The sequence below is a fragment of the Tachysurus vachellii genome, chromosome 13 (assembly GCF_030014155.1).
Source record: "Tachysurus vachellii isolate PV-2020 chromosome 13, HZAU_Pvac_v1, whole genome shotgun sequence".
Taxonomy (NCBI): Eukaryota; Metazoa; Chordata; class Actinopteri; order Siluriformes; family Bagridae; genus Tachysurus; species Tachysurus vachellii.
The window spans coordinates 4868172-4889596 of NC_083472.1; the positions used below are offsets into that span (position 1 = coordinate 4868172).

Here is a 21425-nt window from a genome sequence, read left to right on the forward strand (position 1 = left end):
ACCCCCGAGGCATGGGGAGAACATGCAAACTCCACACACACAAGGCGGAGACGGGAATCGAACCCCGACCCTGGAGGTGTGAGGCGAACGTGCTAACCACTAAGCCACCGTGCCCCCGTCATGATCGATTATTACCTTAAATTATTACAGCATTATAAAAAAAAATCTGACTTCAAAAACAACAGTCAGATTGAAATATTCGCTTCCATGATTACGTGTTTCGACAAAAATGTATGCTGTCTGTCAGTTTATGCGCCTGTAAACTTCGGGTTTCTCTGTAACAAGTTCACTTCTGATTGGTCACGTCTCAATTCTGATTGGTTGATTCTGAGAGATTTATATTAAACTGCAATGTGATCGTTTCTATAGTAACTTATACACGGACTTCTATGTCAGATTTTCCATATATACAGGTTTGAAGGCGGAGGCGGGAATCGAACCCCCAACCCTGGAGGTGTAAGGCGAACATTCTAACCAATAAACAACCATGCCCCCCTTGGTTCTGTTCAGCCACCAAAATAAAAACAACTGCCACTAGTTTAGATCTATTCTTAGGTTGTGTAGGAAAACTAGCCAGCCAAAGCGAATAAGCAAAACGTCGTCATATGATGTTGCGTCTCCGTACACAAACATGTCTGGAAATACTTTTCAGTACAAAGACCTTTAATGGCTGCATCTACCAATAACTACTGTAATAGCCAAAATAGCAATAACCAAAGACCAATAACATCTTCATACTCTATCACAAAACTTCTGGTAGTTCCCGGAATATCAAAGTCTACTAAAGGTGGTAGAGCGTTTTCGTATTTAGCTCCCAAACCTTGGAATATCCTTCCTGACAGTTTTCGGGGCTCAGACACACTTTCCCAGTTTAAATGTAGATTAAAGACATATCTCTTTAGTCAAGCATACAAATAACACTTTACATAATCTTTTGCTCTAGTACATGCGCATTATCATCTAGTGCTTGCTAATATTAAGAACAGCAGCTACGGTAATATCTTTCCGCTTGCTTCTCTTTTTCAACCCGTCCCAAGGCATCCAGAGATTGTACCAGCTCCAGTTGGTCTCTGCTTCATGACATATTCTGACATTCTACACACTAACTCCATGTGGTCTCTGAGGACAACCACCTCCTCATCAATACACAATTGTCAGACTGTATATTTATAATCACACCCTCCAGTGTCACCCAAATGAGGATGAGGTTCACTTTTGAGTCTGGTTCCTCTCAAGGTTTCTTCCTCTTCCATCTAAGGGAGTTTTTCCTCACCACAGTCTGATACTAATCTTGAATTTTTGTATTATATTAATCTTTGTACACTATTAAACTTTTTATATGATGTTCTGTAAACCTGCTTTGAGACAATGTCCGTTGTTAAAAGCGCTACACAAATAAATTGAAATTGAATCGAATATTTATGTTCTCGTAACTTGAAGTAGCCTCATATTATTACGTTTACTCATACATTTCAACATATCCAGCAAATGCACCGAACCAGAATCTCCTAGTTTGCACCGTCATGGCACCAATCGGTGAATGGTGATAAAAAAAAAAAACTGTCATCATTCTTTACCACAATCTATTTTTTGCTTGTAATAGAAGATAAATCCTTCTGACTAATTTACTGATGGAGATATACAGTAAGAATGAATTGTTAGTCATCGCTCTCATTCACCATAATCGTAACCAACACCAACAAGGGGAATGTCTTCATCACGCTAGTACAGTTCCAGAGACTTGTAGAATCGGTGCCAAGGAACATTAATACTGTTTTGGAGGATTGCAGTGGCCCAATATGTTACCAACACACTATAGGTTAGGGGTTTCCTTTAAATGTTCAGTGATTTGATGATTACAGTCATATATACAGTAATATTTGAGAAGGCCAACAATCCTGGCTGAACAACACTAATAATAAATATGAATACTCCCCTTAATAAATACCCTTAAACTGGACAAGGACGATGATTGTTTCCCAACGTGATGGATAAAGGTTAAGACAAAAACCATCAGTGCACAAAATCCCATAGTTTTCTTCACCAGACCACAAGAAGTCCATGAAGCTTAATAGTATTGTGAAATTAATTAGTTTTTCTCAGTAGTATTTCTGTTGTAAGAAGTCTACCATAAACTATCATCATCATCATCATCATCATGGCTTGATTGCTTTCTAGGATGCTCTGCATACATTTGAAATGTGCATATTGTTTATTATAAACATTTATTATAAATAATAAATATTTATTAAACATACATTTTTTTTAAATTTCCTGCCTCACGTTCTGTAAAGCCTACAGGAAGTAGATGGCGATGCATCACCATGGATTCTTTCTGCGTGTCTCCATGACAACATGCTCAGAGCAAGGGGTGTGTGTGTGTGTGTGTGTACTGTATGTGTACGTGTGTGTGTTTGTGTGCTGAGTAGGAGTTCAGCTTGTCGCTTATGGATTTTTTTTTCTCCTTTAAAGTGGCCTACACCAAAAACAGACAAGATCAGTAGCATAACAATTTTCTTCAAACGTCTTCTAGCGTGCACAGATCCTGCTAAACTTTTAATACGATGATCGATAAATGAGCGTGGCATTGCTGATTTGCAGTGTGATGATGCAGTAATTCTGTTTACTTCAATCTTCTGAAAGGTGAACAAACCTTTGGGTGAAATAATAGATTCTACTCACTGATGCATCTGACAAACGGTACGGAAATAAATCACGGTACGAAACGTCTTCACATTTCTATCACACAGTAACTGCAACATCTCTCTAATCCTAACATGCTACAATCACGTGCATGCTTTAGAATTAACGTACAATTTCAAACCCAGACGCTTCCTAATTATCTGAACGTGACCTTCGATTACATCGCAGTCGCAGATTATTCGACGCCGTCGTTATGTCAGTGTTGAGGCACGCTGACCCGCGGCTCGAGAATCCGGGCCGCTTACATAAGCAGCCATCTGACAATGAGCGCTTTCACACCCTCTGCAAAGCTTCTCGGGAAAAGAAATCACACGTGAACACTTGTGTTGTAATTTCCTTGTAGTGGAACAGAACAAAGATCGAGGTTTGCGAAACATGATATGATGGAAGATATGAAGACGATTGACGTCGTTTGATGGATTAGACGGATGAGAATACTTGGAAGCGGATAAAAAGAATTGTATTGTCCTCTTTGTGCAGACGGATGCGAGTTGCTTTTCGTTTACAGAATTAATATCCATGTAATCTCAGTCGTCTGGTCATTCTGGCTAGACATAATGACCAAATGACTACGATTGTGATTAAAGTCATCCATGAAGTGAAATGAAAATCATTTAAGAATAATTTGAAATTTGGTTGCGTTATAAACACCACAGTACTGTTCAATGCTCGATTCTGATTCGTCACAAGGTTTTGATTTATTTACTACAGCAGCTCTGATGAATCACAGGATTATATTATTATGACGATATGACGCAACCAAAACCTGATACTGTTACATGATTGGCTGTTAGCGTGTCACTCCCTACGTTGCTAGGTTACCAGAGAGCGAATGCCTTTGTTAATGCAACCAAACTTGCTTCGCAACCTCTGTTTTCTTCCGACGAAGAATAAAAAATTTATGAACGTTTTATTGAACACATTTTTTATTGATATCGTTCACGTGTCTATCACGATACATATCGTTATCGTTTTATCGCCCAGCCCTAATAGCAATGAAAGTAAAAACCTGCAGTACAGTGGGGGCTTCACATTACACACGTTAAAAATGGCAAGCGGCAGCGGTAAAGAGTCATCAAAAACGTCACATGGAAAAAAAAGTGACGATGGTGATATTCACACAGCACTCACGCTGATTATTTTCCTTTTACAGCACAACCCATCATGTTTAATTACTTACATATACCATGCTTGATTCTGATTGGCTGACACACGTTTTAGGGTGTGCAAATATTTTCAATGAGCTAAGGATCAACTATAGAGCTACTACATTGTCAATGACCATTTTTGGGCTGACCTAAGAGTAGCACAATTGATAATGAATTGTTAATTGAGTTATAACTAAAGACTAAAAAGAAGGCAAAAGGCTAATTATCCATTCAGTAATCCATCCATCCATCCATCCATCCATCCATCCATCCATCCATTCATATTCTGAACTGCTTATACTACATAGGATCACGAGGAACCTGGAGTCTGGATCTGTACATCCGGAACAGGGTGCAAATCACACACTCACACACAACAGACAATTTAGAGATGTCTGTCATTCTATGGGAGGAGGAGACTAGAGAACCTGAAGGAAACCCCTAAAGCATGGGGAGAACATGCAAACCCCGGACGTGCGACGCAACTGTCCTAAGACATTTTATTTATATTTATTATCATTCATAATGCTTGTCATGTTCCATGATCTGTCGCATTAACGATTCTGCATCAATTGAATGCATTAAAATCTGGTATTTGGAATAAATTTGGACTTTTGTTTACTGAATTATTCTTGATCTTACTGTAGGACATTCAAGTAACATAACCACATGTGACGTGTGGCATAAGAGAAATTAATGCAGCAGTAAATGCACAGCAATGTTCTGATCAATTATCCTGATGCCCGTGAGCTACTTTCGCGCGGTTCGGAAAGGCCAGTCGACTAACGAGACGACATTTAACGAGCTCCGGACCGTGAATAATCGCTTCCTGACCCTATCTGTGCTCGGCTTTATGAGAAGCCTTTCGGTGTTAATTACTCGTAACATGACAAACGAATAACTGCTGCAAACGTACATTTCAGATCCGAAGAGGAACGTTTAAAGGTTACGGGTTAAATAGTTTCGAAACATTTTTTTTTAAATGAGGTCAAAGGTTAAGGAATGAAGAGTATACTAGAAACTGAGGGTTAAGTCCTCAGAATTAAAAATTTTATAATCACTCTGATATAATAAATCATTTATAGATCGACAAAGAACGTAACGTCAGGGCAGAAGGTTTGTAACACTTGTGAATCGGAATTATGAGTAAATTATGTGTCACGATCTGGAAGAGAAAATCCCCAGCTATAAACATCCAGCAAGTCAGGAGGAACAGCACACCTTGACACGACTGAAGAACTCTTAAACCTTTTAGGATTTCGAACTAAGGAACACGCAGTACTTCAGAATTAGATTTGGAGGATTAGAAGCTCTTAGAGATACACAGGATGATAAGAAAACGTTCAGGTGGATTAGAAAAAAAGCTTTCATCTGACCTGGAAGCTTCAAAGCTGTCATACGATCCCACGGTGTAGTGTCGAAAGAGCTTCCTCCTCTCCGATCGGTCCGCTCGGGCATCTGCACGGACAAGACACATGCTTCACTTTACTTAGATGAAACCCAATTGCAAAATCATTCAAAAAGAGCTGATACTTTGTCTGATGCTCCGTTACAGTTACAGTGTCATGTTCGATTCATTCATTCATTCATTCATCTTCTACCGCTTATCCGAACTACCTCGGGTCACGGGGAGCCTGTGCCTATCTCAGGCCTCATTGGGCATCAAGGCAGGATACACCCTGGACGGAGTGCCAACCCATCGCAGGGCACACACACACACACTCTCATTCACTCACACAATTACACACTACGGACAATTTTCCAGAGATGCCAATCAACCTACCATGCATGTCTTTGGACCAGGGGAGGAAACCGGAGTACCCGGAGGAAACCCCCGAGGCACGGGGAGAACATGCAAACTCCACACACACAAGGTGGAGGCGGGAATCGAACCCCGACCCTGTAGGTGTGAGGCGAACGTGCTAACCACTAAGCCAACGTGCCCCCGTCATGATCGATTATTACCTTAAATTATTACAGCATTATATAAAAAAAAATCTGACTTCAAAAACAACAGTCAGATTGAAATATTCGCTTCCATGATTACGTGTTTCGACAAAAATGTATGCTGTCTGTCAGTTTATGCGCCTGTAAACTTCGGGTTTCTCTGTAACAAGTTCACTTCTGATTGGTCACGTCTCAATTCTGATTCGTCACGTCTCAATTCTGATTGGTTGATTCTGAGAGATTTATATTAAACTGCAATGTGATCGTTTCTATAGTAACTTATACACGGACTTCTATGTCAGATGTTCCATATATACAGGTTTGTGTAGAATTACTGAAATTATTGTGTAGCCTAAGGAAGTGGGAACTTTATTAGTTATGCAGTTTCTTGTTATTAGGATAAGTTAAAAAAGCATATATGAATGTATGCTTTTTTTGATTCTTATTCTAGATTTTAATTCAGATGGAAGTTGTACAATTGTATTATATTATCTTATCTGATTGTATTATATTATGCTGTCACTTTAACTCTGGACTTGCACAGCACGATGCCACTTTATACACTCTATACACACCATACTGTACTGCACATGGACACTCTCTCACTCACTCATTTTCTACCACTTATCCGAACTACCTCGGGTCACGGGGGAGCCTGTGCCTATCTCAGGCGTCATCGGGCATCAAGGCAGGATACACCCTGGACGGAGTGCCAACCCATCGCAGGGCACACACACACACTCATTCACTCACGCAATCACACACTACGGACAATTTTCCAGAGATGCCAATCAACCTACCATGCATGTCTTTGGACCAGGGGAGGAAACCGGAGTACCCGGAGGAAACCCCGGAGGCACGGGGAGAACATGCAAACTCCACACACACAAGGCGGAGGCGGGAATCGAACCCCCAACCCTGGAGGTGTGAGGCGAACGTGCTAACTACTAAGCCACCGTGCCCCCCACATGGACACTTTAAGGACGATCATTAAAAAAACATACACATTTATGTATATGTGGGATGTGGTAGCCTAGTGGTTAAGGTGTTGGGCTACCAATCTTAAGGTTGTTAGTTCGAATCCTGCTTCCACTGCTGGGCCCCGGAGCAAGGCCCTTAACCCTCAAATGCTCTGCTGTATTAAAAAAAAAAAAGAGAGATAAAATGTAAGTCGCTCTGAATAAGGGCATCTGCTAAATGAATATACATTATTTTTCCACATATATTTTCATATTTTATATGGTTTTTATATAGTTTATACTTTTTTTTATTTATCTATCTCCTTTTGGTAGATTGCATTCCTTTTTATGCTTATATACCGGGCAGATGCAAAAAGCATTTCACTGCATGTCGTACCCTGTATGTATGTGTATGTGACAAATAAAATTTCATTTGATTTGATTTTTATCTGAACATTACCTGTATTATAATCTACTTCAGAGATGAAGGGCCTCATGTGGGGGTGATGGTCAAGTGTCTACAGGCGTTTTTAGCCATAAAGTGTTAAAAGGAATTATTCATTCACTCACTCACTCACTCATTTTCTACCGCTTATCCAAACTACCTCGGGTCACGGGGAGCCTGTGCCTATCTCAGGCGTCATCGGGCATCAAGGCAGGATACACCCTGGATGGAGTGCCAACCCATCGCAGGGCACACACACACACACTCTCATTCACTCACGCAATCACACCCTACGGACAATTTTCCAGAGATGCCAATCAACCTACCATGCATGTCTTTGGACCGGGGGAGGAAACCGGAGTACCCGGAGGAAACCCCCGAGGCACGGGGAGAACATGCAAACTCCACACACACAAGGCGGAGGTGGGAATCGAACCCCCAACCCTGGAGGTGTGAGGCGAACGTGCTAACCACTAAGCCACCGTGCCCCCCTAAAAGGAATTACTTTTATTTATTTTTACTTCTTTTTAGAAGATCCACAAAATTTAATGTTTATGAAATGACATGATGAATAGAAAAAAATCATAGTGTTGGCAACTTGCTGTGGTATAAAAGGATTACAACTATTATTATTATTATTATTATTATTATTATTATTATTATTATTATTATTATTATTATTATTATTATAGGAAAATAGCTCTACATCAAAATAACTCTACTTCATGTCAGGCTGCATCTTCCCACCCTGTCATTCATTATTCTGTTACAACAGCATGCCCTGAGAGTTTTATTGCATGCATACCACTTTTCCCTATCATTATCATAATTTAAAAAATGATAATGTTCCACTCTGATATGAGCTGAACACAGGTGGAAAGGAAAGAAAGACCAAAATGGATTAAACTGCACACAATGCGGCCTTCCGTGATGGCATGATGCAGCATCAAAGGGCACAGGGGAGGAAAAATTGCCTTCTGCTCACAAATTGGTGTCCATATGTGACCATATGCCATGGTGTCCCAGCAGTCATTTCTACTGAAAATGAAGTGATCAAAATCATGGAAAAACCACAATACATGGTCTTTGGGTCAGGAACCAAATCAATTGAGAATAACCTCTTTCTTGGAAATTGGAACCTCTTCAGCGGGAAGAAAAGAAAAAATCACCAGTTCGTTTCAACGGACATCTCGTATCGACCCGACACAACCACGGGCAAGGTTTTTAAGAGGGAAAATCTGGAGAGGAGCCAGAGAGCAGCAGCTTTAAGGAGGGAAATGTATTGACCCTGTGTTAGAGAAGCACAGATGATGCAGTGGAGGTGGAGTTAATGAAACAGGGACTAGAATAAAAAGCTGACCCTGTCTGCAGGTAAACTGAACAGGTCTCGTGGGAGCGCTCGTGTTTAGCGGTAAGCGTCTGACGTAGGCGCCGGTTTCGGTATTTATGGACGTGAAATCATAGAGCTTTTCTTCATGACTATCGACCAGCTGTTCTTTATCAGCGCTGTAGAGATCTCGTGAGAATTCGTACAACACACAAATACACATCACGGTCTGAAGCCAAGCCGAGGGAATAGAAAAATAAATGTCGAAAGCACTTGATGTAGACACACACTTTACGTATAATCATCCTCTCCTCCCTGCACTCCTTCGTCCTCCTCTTCCAGAGACGAAGACGGTTCCCGTTTTCTAGCATTTCGTTTCGTCTTGGCAGGTTGAGGCTCCAAACTGCACCGTTTGCATTGTTCATGTTGATCCGTGCGGATCATATCAGTCGTCAGGAGGATGCGTGGGCTTCGACACCCTCCCCCCTCTCCCCCACACCCCCTCTAACAATCCTACTCACTGCTTATCTCACTCATAAAGTCGCACTCTCTCTGGCACTTTGTTGTGTGGAAAACGTTACGACATGTGCACGATGTCGAAGGCCAGCTGTCTCACGTTGGCCTACGTCAAGGCGTGACGACTGTTGGCCTTCTATTGACGTTCGTTGTCGGTGAATTTGTGGGTTTTCTACACAGTTCTACACAGGATAAAAAGTGACATATCGACATAGCGATAACATTTACTTTACACTTTAAATGCTGGTTTATAAGATATTGATCTATTACTCTTTATTACACATAATTCTTGCCACCGTTTTATGATGTAGATAAAACAATCTTATCGATAAATATGTATACTTGATGTGTATCTGTATCTGTTCCCTGTAACATTTACAATAAATTTATGGCATTTGAAAGATGCCCTTAACCAGACAGATGTACGAAAGTGTAAAACACTGAAAATAAACCTCTGAGGTAGAGATACAGTACCGTCAGCCATGACAGTTCCTTAACCTCAGCCACATCACTCAAGTTCATAAATGATCGTAATAAGAAAGGTTTGTAAACATGCGACTAATTTATTAATCCCATTCTCATAGTTTTTAGTTCTGGTCAGTCCTATTTCAGAAAAAGTGTTTAGTCACGTTTTGTGTCCTATGTCATGAAGATGTTGGACCCTCATCGAGATGTTTGCAACCATACGAGGATCTTGAGACATCTAAAGATGTACCAGCTCCAGCTGGATTCGGCTTCATGAAGTATTGAGGCATTCTAAGAGGAGATGCAAACTATATGTGGTCTTTGAGGACATCAATCTAACAAACAATACATAATTGTCGGACTGTATATTTATAATCACATCCTCCAGTGTCACCCAAATGAGGATGAGGTTCATGTTTGAGTCTGGTTCCTCTCAAGGTTTCTTCCTCTTCCATCTAAGGGAGTTTTTCCTCACTACAGTCACCTCAATCACCTCAGGCTTGTTTATTGGTGATAAATACAAACAAATTTAAATATAAGTCTAATATTAATCTTGAACTTTTGTATTATATTAATCTTTGTATAATATAATTTTTTCTATGATGTTTGTTACGAGGGGGCACGGTGGCTTAGTGGTTAGCACGTTCGCCTCACACCTCCAGGGTCGGGGTTTGATTCCCGCCTCCACCTTGTGTGTGTGGAGTTTGCATGTTCTCCCCGTGCCTCGGGGGTTTCCTCCGGGTACTCCGGTTTCCTCCCCTGGTCCAAAGACATGCATGGTAGGTTGATTGGCATCTCTGGAAAATTGTCCGTAGAGTGTGATTGAGTGAATGAGAGTGTGTGTGTTTGCCCTGCGATGGGTTGGCACTCCGTCCAGGGTGTATCCTGCCTTGATGCCCGATGACGCCTGAGATAGGCACAGGCTCCCCGTGACCCGAGGTAGTTCGGATAAGCGGTAGAAAATGAGTGAGAAATAAGTGAGTGAGTGTTTCTTATGTTCTGTGAAGCTGCTTTGAGACAATGCACATTGTGAAATGTGCTATACAAATAAATTCGAATTGAACTGAATTGAACTGAATGTCATATTTGTGTATCACCAGAGCTTCATATCTGACCGCTCGCTCGCATTCACATGTACATCTCTAGTTTCAAACAGATGCCCAGTCACTATCTATTCTTTCCGAATACTGTATTTGTTGTTGATTGCAAGCCTAATGTTCAGACACTCTGAATAAACAGATACTTGTATGGTACTTCCCTCAAAGTACATTTAAAGTCATGTGTTAATTAAATATAAAACAATTATGTTCTTTATTTTTAAAGGTAAACCTGGTTTGAAGACACCTGACCATTACATCAATATCAATAGGTGCTTGTTGAACGTCCTATTCCAGATTATAATAAGCTCCACTCTTCTGCGAAGGCTTTCCACTAGACATTTGATTGTAGCTCTGTGGATCTCTGACCATTCGGTTCAGTCACAAGAGCATCAGTGAGGTCAGGGACAAATGTTAAGACATTCAGGGGGTCTGGGGTTCAGGCAGTGTTCCAGTTCTTCCCAGATTTGCTCACTGGGGTTGAAGCAAAGTCAGAGCTCACCATACAACACACCACATTAACACATCATATCTTCACGGAGCTCGCTGGGGACATTATGATCGCCGGAACAGGTTCGCCTCTTAGCTCCAGCAAAGTGGACTCTTAATACTACAGCAGTCAAAGACTAGAGTGTTAAGAAAAGCTCACTTCCTCTACAGCAACATTTAAGTACCTTTTTTTTTCTCAGATAGTATTTATAAATATACTTCTAAATTTATAGCAGCTGTAATTATGAATGTAGATAAGCCTGACTTCACCCTCACTCTGATCCTGGTAGGCTTGATTAAAGTATTTCCACACACCGTGGCCTATGAATAATAAATTCTGTATAATTAAAAGGATTTGTTTATATGTAGTCTACATCGTTATTTATAACTGTTGTCATGGTTACTTTCTAATATTATATAATTCTATATAACATTATATAACCCATTATATAATACGAGAAGTGATACAAACTGTCATTAAACTAAATCTACACTACAGGTATCTTTATATACAGTAGTAAAATTACCACCACTTGTCAGCCAGTGTATATAGTGTATATACAGTATGTTGGTGTTTATATACTGATTCAGCAGTCACAGGTTCTGCTTTTAATGAAACACCTTGTCATTTTTTTGGCTACGGTTCTTCTACCAAAGCTCTTGAGCACAGATTCACACTTACACACAGTTTCACACTCACACAAAGTATATCTCTGTTTAAGTACTGTGTGCAAAAAAAACAACAGTATAAGTAGAAATTGTAATGAAGGTACATGAGGGTTTTTTATATACTGCACATGTATATTTTAGTGCTAATAAATAAATAAATAAATTGCTTTCATTTGAAATCATCTTAAATAAAACAGACATCAAAGTTCAGAAGTATAAAGCTGACAGATGAACAAAGATCTTATACCAGAACAATATTTTCATTATTAAAGAATGTCACATATTTCAGGTGTATAGCGTTTATAAATAAATTTACTATTATGAATTCGGATCGTGGAACATCTCAATGAGGTTAGTTCCTGTTACTTCTACATTACAACAGCTACTACGTTATTACAACGTAGAACTTGCTCTCGTAGTAAGACGAAAGAACAAAAACCCCACAGATTTCTATCGAGCGACCTTAAAAGTCAACATACTCCATCATCAGACTTGACAAAAGTTTGACTCCTTCGATTAATGATTCGTTAAATTTTGCTCGTTAAAAAGTGCGGCATATCAAAAATTTGCCATTTTCCTTGAGTATAAAGCAGCGCATTTAAATCTGTTTTTCGTTAGATTACGTGAGGATTGCAGCCATACAATTCCATGTCAATTAGCGGTTAGCAATGAAACGATGCCGTTAGAACGAACACATGAAGATCGATCTGTGCAGCGAGAAATTCTTTCGGAGCTGCTGTTATAGAAAACGTCTGACCAATCAGATTTGAGTATTCGACAGCACTGTGGTATAAATGGTTTTAAAACATGTCACCGTCAAGCCGGTGACAATTCATGTAACTTAGCAACAGAACCTTGAAGAGAGTCACTCGGTTACTGTTAGCATGTCAGTACCAGACATGCAACATAGATAGGCAACAAATGGGATTGGAGCGTCCGTATTATTAAGAATTTAAAATGGAATTAGGATTAACATTTCCGGCATGTAGCAGATTCCCTTAACCAGAGTGACTTACATTTTATTTTAATATGTACAACTGAGGAATTGAGTGTTAAGAGCCTTGGGACACAGCAGTGGCAGCTCGGTGGACCTGGGAATCGAACTCCTAACCTTCTGATCAGTAGTCGAACACATTAACCACAAGGCTACCACGTCCCCCACACACCACATTTCATTTTAGACATAAATAAAACGTATTTACAGAATTAATTGTATAGTTTTATAAAGCTAGGCTAGTAATCATATTACGATAATCGTCTAAAGCGCTCGCACGTGTTAATGCACTGTACTATAAACACGACAAATTTGGTTAGAAGTTTCTGAAAATGCAAATGCAATATTAATCTTTGTAGCTTTTCATACAACTTGAGTTGAGAATTGTGACTAATTTGCAAGCACGTGACCATGATGGGCAGATATGATTTTTTAAACTTTCAGGTAACTCTTGCCAAGTGAATAGAACTATAGTGTTTCAGCGATATCGGTTAACATTTTTACTACACACCATAGGTGTTTCTTAGGACTCCTTGCCTTATGGTTGATGTCCTTTGAAATGCATTTTTATGGCCCGAAAATGTTTTGCAGTGCTTTTATCTACATTTTAAATTGTTCATGACAATAATGCGTGTACTGAATACAGTGATATACTCCAAAGCCAAGAGACTGGAAGATGTATGGAGCTGAACAAGACTTCAAGCTTAAAGACCCTGAGCAAGTACGTGCAAATATGTAACACTATAACCAATATAAACCAGCATCAGAAATGCTTTTAACACAACAGCAAACACCAAAATTTTTAATATAGGCCACAAAAAAAGCTCCACAGTTTAATATACAAGTACACATTTGGCAACCAAAAGTTCCAATAAAGATCAACCGTACCTCCAAAATGAACCTTCTTCCTGATTCTGGGAATCTCATCCATCTGGCCTCCTGATGCCTTCAAATCTCAAAGCCAATCAGAGCAAATGCTTGATCCCCCAAACCATTAAAAAAGGGGAGCAAGCACTCTCTGTCTCCCTCTACCTTCCTCTATCTGCCTCTCTGTCTCTCCCTCCAGCCGTGCACTAGCTCCACATAGCCCCCAAACTTTTTCATCCCTCAAACCTCATCATAGAGGTAGAGAACAGTTGCACCGAGAAAGCTCTAATGCAATCTCTGGATCTCTCTGCTGTAAAAGAACGACTATGCGTGTGTGTGAGAGTGAGAGAAAGAGAGAAAGAGAAAGAGAGAGAGAGAGAGCGAGGGAAAAAAAATGATACAAAAACGGAAAAAAAAAAAAATCTTGCTAAGGCCCACTCCTTAGCAACAGGCTTGTACAGTGTAGAGCATGTTTCCATGGAAATGTATCAATCAGGAATGTGCATGAGTGTTGCACATTCGCAAAGGTTCAAGAGACGTCAACACTCTCGGCACTCGCATCTAAAACCCAGCAGCGTCATGAGCAACGCTAACGCTTGGAAAGTGCAGACGCTTATCTACATCAGCTGTCCAATCCTGCACTTTGATGCTGTGGATGGACAGAATGACCTTAATTCTTATCACTCCTAGTGTTCAGAGATTTAATGCAATTACAAATATAGATATGAGGAATAGAGATATGGGTGATGAGGGTATTTAATAAAAAAATCACAATATAACTAGCGTAATGAGTAAATACACTGAGACGAAGGCTTTTCAGAATAAGCCTTTTTTCCTCAATCGTCAGCACACATTTTACATATAATATAATCAGAAGGGAAACGGCAGCAAGGCAGGCTTAATGCAGCCGCATTTAAAAAGCTCTGCTGCCAGCATTTTTGGCACAGTGGAGCGCCTCTAAACTGGAAATCACTGGAAATCAGTTTCACTGTGCAGTCTCCTTCATTTCTTTGCATAAGTGTTCCACACATTGAATAAACACATTAGACAGAAAAGCAACCAATAGGCCAAAGGTAACTCTCGGCAGGATGCTGCCATCACCATGCTTCACCTGCAAGTACTGTACGTGCAAACACTATGTAACACTATAACCAACATAAACCAACATCAGAAATGCTTTTAACACAACAGCAAACACCAAAATTTTTAATATAGGCCACAAAAAAGCTCCACAGTTTAATATACAAGTACACATTTGGCAACCAAAAGTTCCAATCCATCAAACTGTTTACATGCTGTTTTGCACAAACCGTCCAACATTTCAGCCATTTTTGCACATATTGCACATATTGCACATATTGTACAATATCTCAGTCATTTTGCACATACTATACAATATTTTAGTCATTTGCTGTTTTTTTTGCAGAATTCTATATATTATCCCAAGGACCTGCTGCTAAGAAACTGTGTTCATACTAATGTTACTGCACAAAATATTGCTTGAACATTCAGTATTTACATACAGTATTTACATACAGTATTTACATACAGTATTTACACTGGTCGATCGGCGCTGTTTCTGTTACTGTTTATTGTCTTTTGTGTATTGTATTTTTTGTACTTCTTGTATTGTCTTGTAACTTTTTGTCTACACTGTCTTTTGTCCTGCACTGTCTCGACTGTCTTGTTTGTCTTGTCTGCACTGTTTGCACCAGGTTGCACAGTTGCACTTTACAGTATGTGGCTAAGACTACTTACAAGTCCTTAGCCCTGTCTTTGTTTTATGTAGCACCATGATCCTGGAGAAACGTTGTCTCATTTGGCTATTTACTGCAACAGCTACAATATGGTTGAAATGACAATAAAAGACTCTTGACTTGATAATAAAGATCAACCGTACCTCCAAAATGAACCTTCTTCCTGATTCATCCATCTGGCCTCCTGATGCCTTCAAATCTCAAAGCCAATCAGAGCAAATGCTTGATCCCCCAAACCATAAAAAAGGGGAGCAAGCACTCTCTGTCTCCCTCTACCTTCCTCTATATGTGTTCCACACACTGAATCAACACATTAGACAGAGAAGCAACCAATAGGCCATGGGTAACTCTTGGCAGGATGCTGCCATCACCATGCTTCACCTTCACTGTGGTGATGGTCTTTTCAGTTTTTGTCGAGTCTCCGATTTTCTCTTTGCTACAGTAAATACAAACAGCATTCCATATGCCTGGATAATGGTTGTCTTATGAACCGTTTCTTCCACCAGAGCCGTGGATCTTTTGAGTTGTGGATCTTTGTCTGGATTAGAGTTGCACCAACACTCATTGGTCATTTCATACAAAAAAAATGTCAAATTTCTCGGCAAATTGCTGACTGTAACCCACCTGTTGATATGTACAGCCTGTCATTACCCCTGTTCCTATCCGTCAGTTGGTAGACCATTCTCAACATAGAAGTTCACAGAAAGATCCTCTAAATATAGCATTTCTTTTCCAATATAACACCATTCACACATCTTCACGCTTGCGTCCTTCCCTTGTGCAACTTGGAGTTCACAGATTTGCTGACTCGTGTTTACACACAATCAGAAGTCACGCAGTTTCCCCAAACACTTCTCGACCTTTAAATCTCTAAGTCATTAACAACGATAATAGCATGCGTCGACCTAAGATCCTTGGTGAGGCCATCCTTAAAAATATTTTGGTTTGCAGTAACAGTAAAAAAAAAAAAGAGGGTCGGTAGGTAGGTCTATATTTTTTTTTTCAAGATTCAATGTAAAAAAAAAAAGTACAACTTTTGGTGATGGTGATTACGTAGGTATGAATTTAAACAAATTAGCATATCGTGACGTCACTGACTGGGTCTTCAACCCGTGCCTTCGGGCGCATCATTGCAAACCTCAATTTGATGCAGGCTATATAGACCACAAACAAATTTGTTTGAACGATGAACACGAATATTTTGTTTACTGCAGCCGCAGCCATCATGACCGAGCGCGAACCGTTGACTCTGACAGTGAACGAGAGGATGAGACGAAGCGAACGCACAGGCCATAGTGTGACATCCGTTAACCAATAGTGTAAACATAAGCCCTATTCGGACGGGATTAGTTTTACGTGGGGACGTGGAGTAATGCAATTTTACCTCAGGACGTCTGTAATATAAATTGGCCAATTCGCACGGGACAAGACATCTCAGTAAAACTAGCAGAAGTGGGAGGGGTAACTCGCTTTACGCACCACAGTAACCTCCTTGTCGTCATGTGCGTATGACGTTGCTTCCTGTTATCACGTGCGCAGACAACATGGCGCCTCCATGCTTGCAAAACGCGTCAAAAACTACTTTTAAACAGGAAATGACGGAATTTTACCTACATATTTACAGCGGGTCTATTCGGACGGGATTAGTATTACCTGAGGTAATTTTTCCGGACCTTTTTACAGAAAGTAAAAGTCACCTTAATCTTTACTGACATTGTCCGTAATGATTACCGAGATGGCACATTCGGACGGGACTAAAATCACCGAGAAGCTCTGGTAATAATTACTTTTCCCCCACGTCCCCACGTAAAACTAATCCCGTCCGAATAGGGCTTAAGATGACGTCACGGGTTTTTATTTAAAAGAAAGAACGTAGCCTTCATTTGTATGTAGGCCTAGGCAATTTATATATTTACAATACTTACTAAAATATAATTAATATTATTTTATTGCTTTTGTATTAGTTGTTCGAAGAGTAAAAAAAATAATTAGTCGCTCTTAACGCAAATTTACAACCGGCAAGTCGGTCAGACTTAAAGCAAAAAAAAATAAATATATGAGTCGGTCCTAAATTGACAGGGTCGGTCGGGTTACAGCAAACAAGAATATTTTTAAGGATGGCCTGACTCTTCTTGGGTGACTCTAAATACAGTGCCATTTTGTCAGGTGATGTGTAGAACAAATATTGAATTCAATGTCAGTTCACAATATCAAAAAGAGACGCATGAATCACAGATGGTCACTAAATAAAGAAAGAAGGTCAAACCCTAAAGGTAGTCAAAGTGATAAACAGAAATATAGTGCCATACGGGTGGAAATACCTTGCAAAGAAGTACATTTTCTAGCACGTACACAAATTGTCCATGCTGAGCAGACACAGGGTGAACATCTCGAGCAGATCTTAGAATCAAACCTTGAACCCTGGATCAAACCTTGGCACTTTTGTATCAGCTTTTATATTGCTGCTGGAGAAATGGTACATTCCACTACATATAAGAGAATATGGATGAGATGAGAGTGTAATAAGCTCTCCAGACAAACATTAGTCACATCCATTGACATCAGCTTCTTACTACACAAAAAAAAAAAAAAAAACAGCTTGTACAACTGGACTTAAGCGTAAACATTTCATTATTTAGTATTTGTTTGTTATTTGTTGGCCAGACTCTGACGTTGCATTTTGTGGCTCATGTGCAAGAAGAACAGAACACTGACCCTCCTACGTTCCAAGATGACAACTGTGGGGTGCACCGTGCCAAATCTAAGCCTGATGGAACATGGGGACACTTTGAGTGGCCTGCAAATTCACAGGATCTCAATCCCATAGAACAGCATGTAAAACATGAAAATAAGACCTAGCCATTGGCAGATTGAGCTGACTTTTAACAGGAACTCAAAACCGTACCGGTGGAATCCTTACCTGAGAGGATTGACACTGTTAATAAAGCAAGGAAAGGCATAAAGAATAAATAAAGATATGTTGGTCATTCAGAGGTCAGTTGCCAATGAAGCAATAAAGTGCTCTGTTTATTGGTCAATTTACATTTCTATTCTCACCTACAGTACGATCACAAACTGTGAGTAGTGCATGCAAGTACATGACATTCCATCTGGTTCCTCCGCAGACTTGCTGATCTTACTCTCCTAAACAGGGTGAGGAGCAAGCAATCTGGGAGTGAGCTCCTGAGATGCTCCTCTGAGCCTTTTACACCATCTTTGATCTGCTATTGTGTAGGTCAGCTTTGTGCTCGGCTCTTCATCAGTGAACATTTAAAGTCTTCAGCAGCAAGGAATTAGTGTTAAGTCTGTAACGAACTCAGACCCTGACCTATTAGTTCCTGAGGATGGGTTCCTTTCTAAGCCTGGTTCCTCTCAAGGTTTCTTTCTTATATCATCTCAGGGAGTTGTTCCTTGCCACCGTCACCTCAGGCTTGGTCATTTTAAACTTTACAGTTTTTGTTCTTTTTCTATGCTTTTGTAAAGCTGCTTTAAATGTTGAAATTAAATGGAAAATATGGTTTTGATGAAATCTTATAAATGCTCCCTGGTCAGCTTCGGGTAGAGCTGTATTAGCTACGTCCAATTTGAAATCCGACTAAGCCAGACACTGGCTATAAAGATTATATCTCACAGCTGGCTTAATAACATCTGGGGAAGAGGAGCTGGAGGATTAGAAAAGTCTGGACTGATGGGACAGGTTGCCATTGTGACCCATACTTCAGCTTATATTCTGTATTTGAATATATTCTTAGTGCTATTAAAATGTACGACAGATATCTTTATTATTTTTATCTTTTTATCTTTTTAACTTTTTCCATTTTATCTCATTTTATTTTTATAAAACAGAGCAATCGAGGGTTAACGGTTCAAAGGCCCAGTAGTGAAAGCCCTGGGATTCAAACTCACAACCTTCCACTAAATCTCATTCCACACAAAGTGACCCAAAACCTTCATTCAGAAATTCAAAATAATTAACCACACATCTGTGATACTGGGCTACCATTAAAAAAAAACACCAAAAGCCCACCACACTCTTCATTGCAGAACAACATGAGTGGATTGTGGAGCTGAATCAGGCCACAACACACTGCCTGATCAGCCAATGAGTCACGAAGCGAAAGCCTCTCAGCCAATCACAGCTGCTATTTGCCACCGATCCCGATCTGTAAACTGCAAGCTGTTATTGTTATGAGCAGCACTTCTAAAACACTACAGTATGTTATGTGCACACATCTAACGCACACTGAAACACTGTACAAGAGGGGGTTTGAAGTACTGCGCGACAAAGAGACTTCAAAACAAAAAAGTATGACAAATCAACTGCAAATTTGTTCGTTATTATACAACATAGTTATCTAATATTAAGGAAGAAAGCAAACACATGTTTCCTTATACACAAGAAAGTAAACCGCTATGTTTTAAAGCAAAAATTATATTTACACAACAATCAGCAATGTCGTGTTTAGTGTCCTAACTTACTATAGCTCATAGCTAGCAATTTAGCATTGTGAATACTGCATGGGGGGCACGGTGGCTTAGTGGTTAGCACGTTCGCCTCACACCTCCAGGGTTGGGGGTTCGATTCCCTCCTCCGCCTTGTGTGTGTGGAGTTTGCATGTTCTCCCCATGCCTCGGGGGTTTTCCGGGTACTCCGGTTTCCTCCCCCGGTAAAAAGACATGCATGGTAGATTGATTGGCATCTCTGGAAAATTGTCCGTAGTGTGTGATTGCGTGAGTGAATGAGAGTGTGTGTGTGCCCTGTGATGGGTTGGCACTCCGTCCAGGGTGTATCCTGCCTTGATGCCCAATGACGCCTGAGATAGGCACAGGCTCCCCGTGACCCGAGGTAGTTCGGATAAGCGGTAGAAAATGAATGAATACTGCATAAGTCACGGCATAAGGGACGGCATAAGGGAGTAAATCATCACACACCTGCCTCAAAGGAGTCAGTGCTTCCGTTTGTACAGAAATAGTTTCATTTCAAATGAATCTTTTAGATTCCAGACAGCTATAAAGCTATGTTTTGTTGTTTTTCGTATTCCCTTGTTTTAACTGAAACAATCCTACGGAATCTGCTCATGTTTGTGATGGAGGGAAACTGGAGAAGTCAGAAAATGCAAGACACATCTTTTAAGACTTTATGATTTGATGAGTCAAATATTAGGATTTTACCCCAGACCCCGGAGCTGTGTGTCATTAAATTTACCGCAATGTCATGTAGGTAAATTAAATAAAGAAGCGTACAGATATGTGACATAGTAAAGTGTCTGGTCACCATCAGCTACAAAAACAACACCTTGCTGATGAACACGGTTCTTCCAAGAGATTTTTGCTGATGGTGGTTGAGAACGCTGTACATGCAACACACCACATAGACGTTAATCTGTTTTGATGATCACGATTCATCCTCATCGAACCGTTCAGTGAACCCTTGTGCCATGTGTATGGGGCGGAGTCATCCTGAAGGAGACCACTCCCACTAGTATTACATCATAATAACTTTCTGTTGGTTTGCAGGGACCCTTAAGGGGACAAGTGGAGCCAAACCATGCCAGTAATATAAATAAATGCCCTAATGCATAAAAGAGCAACCATTTATTTTCTCTTTCTTTCCTTTTTCTTTTACTTATTTGGTAGTCAAGACCCTGTGTTATTTTTTTTATTCTCTATGTAGGATTATTTATTTATATATAATATCAATTACTTTACAGAACTGTAAGCAGAGCCTACTCACTTCTAGGGTATTTTTTAGTCATAAAAGTTACAGAATAATATGAAATATTGTAAACTGATTAAACATAACAGCTCTGGGTGGCGATCTCACACTTTTAATGTATTCAGTGGAACAGCAGATGGTCTCCAGTAGCTTCAGGTCTGAACAGAGAGTGTTTTAGCGTTTTTAAATGGATTTCTCCCCAACAGCAACGTGCACACCAGACCTCGGCCCAATTTTAAGTCAAACAACCTGCAACATCCTCAGGCTTAGTTGCACACACACACACACACACACACACACACACAGAGAGCTTGAAAAAGCATAGT

At 40.1% G+C, this 21425-nt stretch overlaps 1 protein-coding gene across 2 annotated transcripts in view; it reads right to left on the minus strand.

Moving 5' to 3' along the window:
- The window catches only part of shank2b (SH3 and multiple ankyrin repeat domains 2b), a 114808-nt gene that overhangs the window by 35778 nt on the left and 57605 nt on the right, over positions 1-21425 (minus strand). Inside the window, exons 1-2 of one of the 2 annotated variants that reach the window (XM_060885500.1) lie at positions 13648-13776; positions 5228-5309 (exon numbers count right to left, since the gene is read on the minus strand). In XM_060885500.1, coding sequence (XP_060741483.1) covers positions 5228-5309; positions 13648-13690 — 125 coding nt within the window. In that variant the 5' untranslated portion in view covers positions 13691-13776. Of the gene's footprint in view, positions 1-5227; positions 5310-13647; positions 13777-21425 lie in introns of those variants that run through there. The other variant, XM_060885499.1, reaches the window with a different exon arrangement.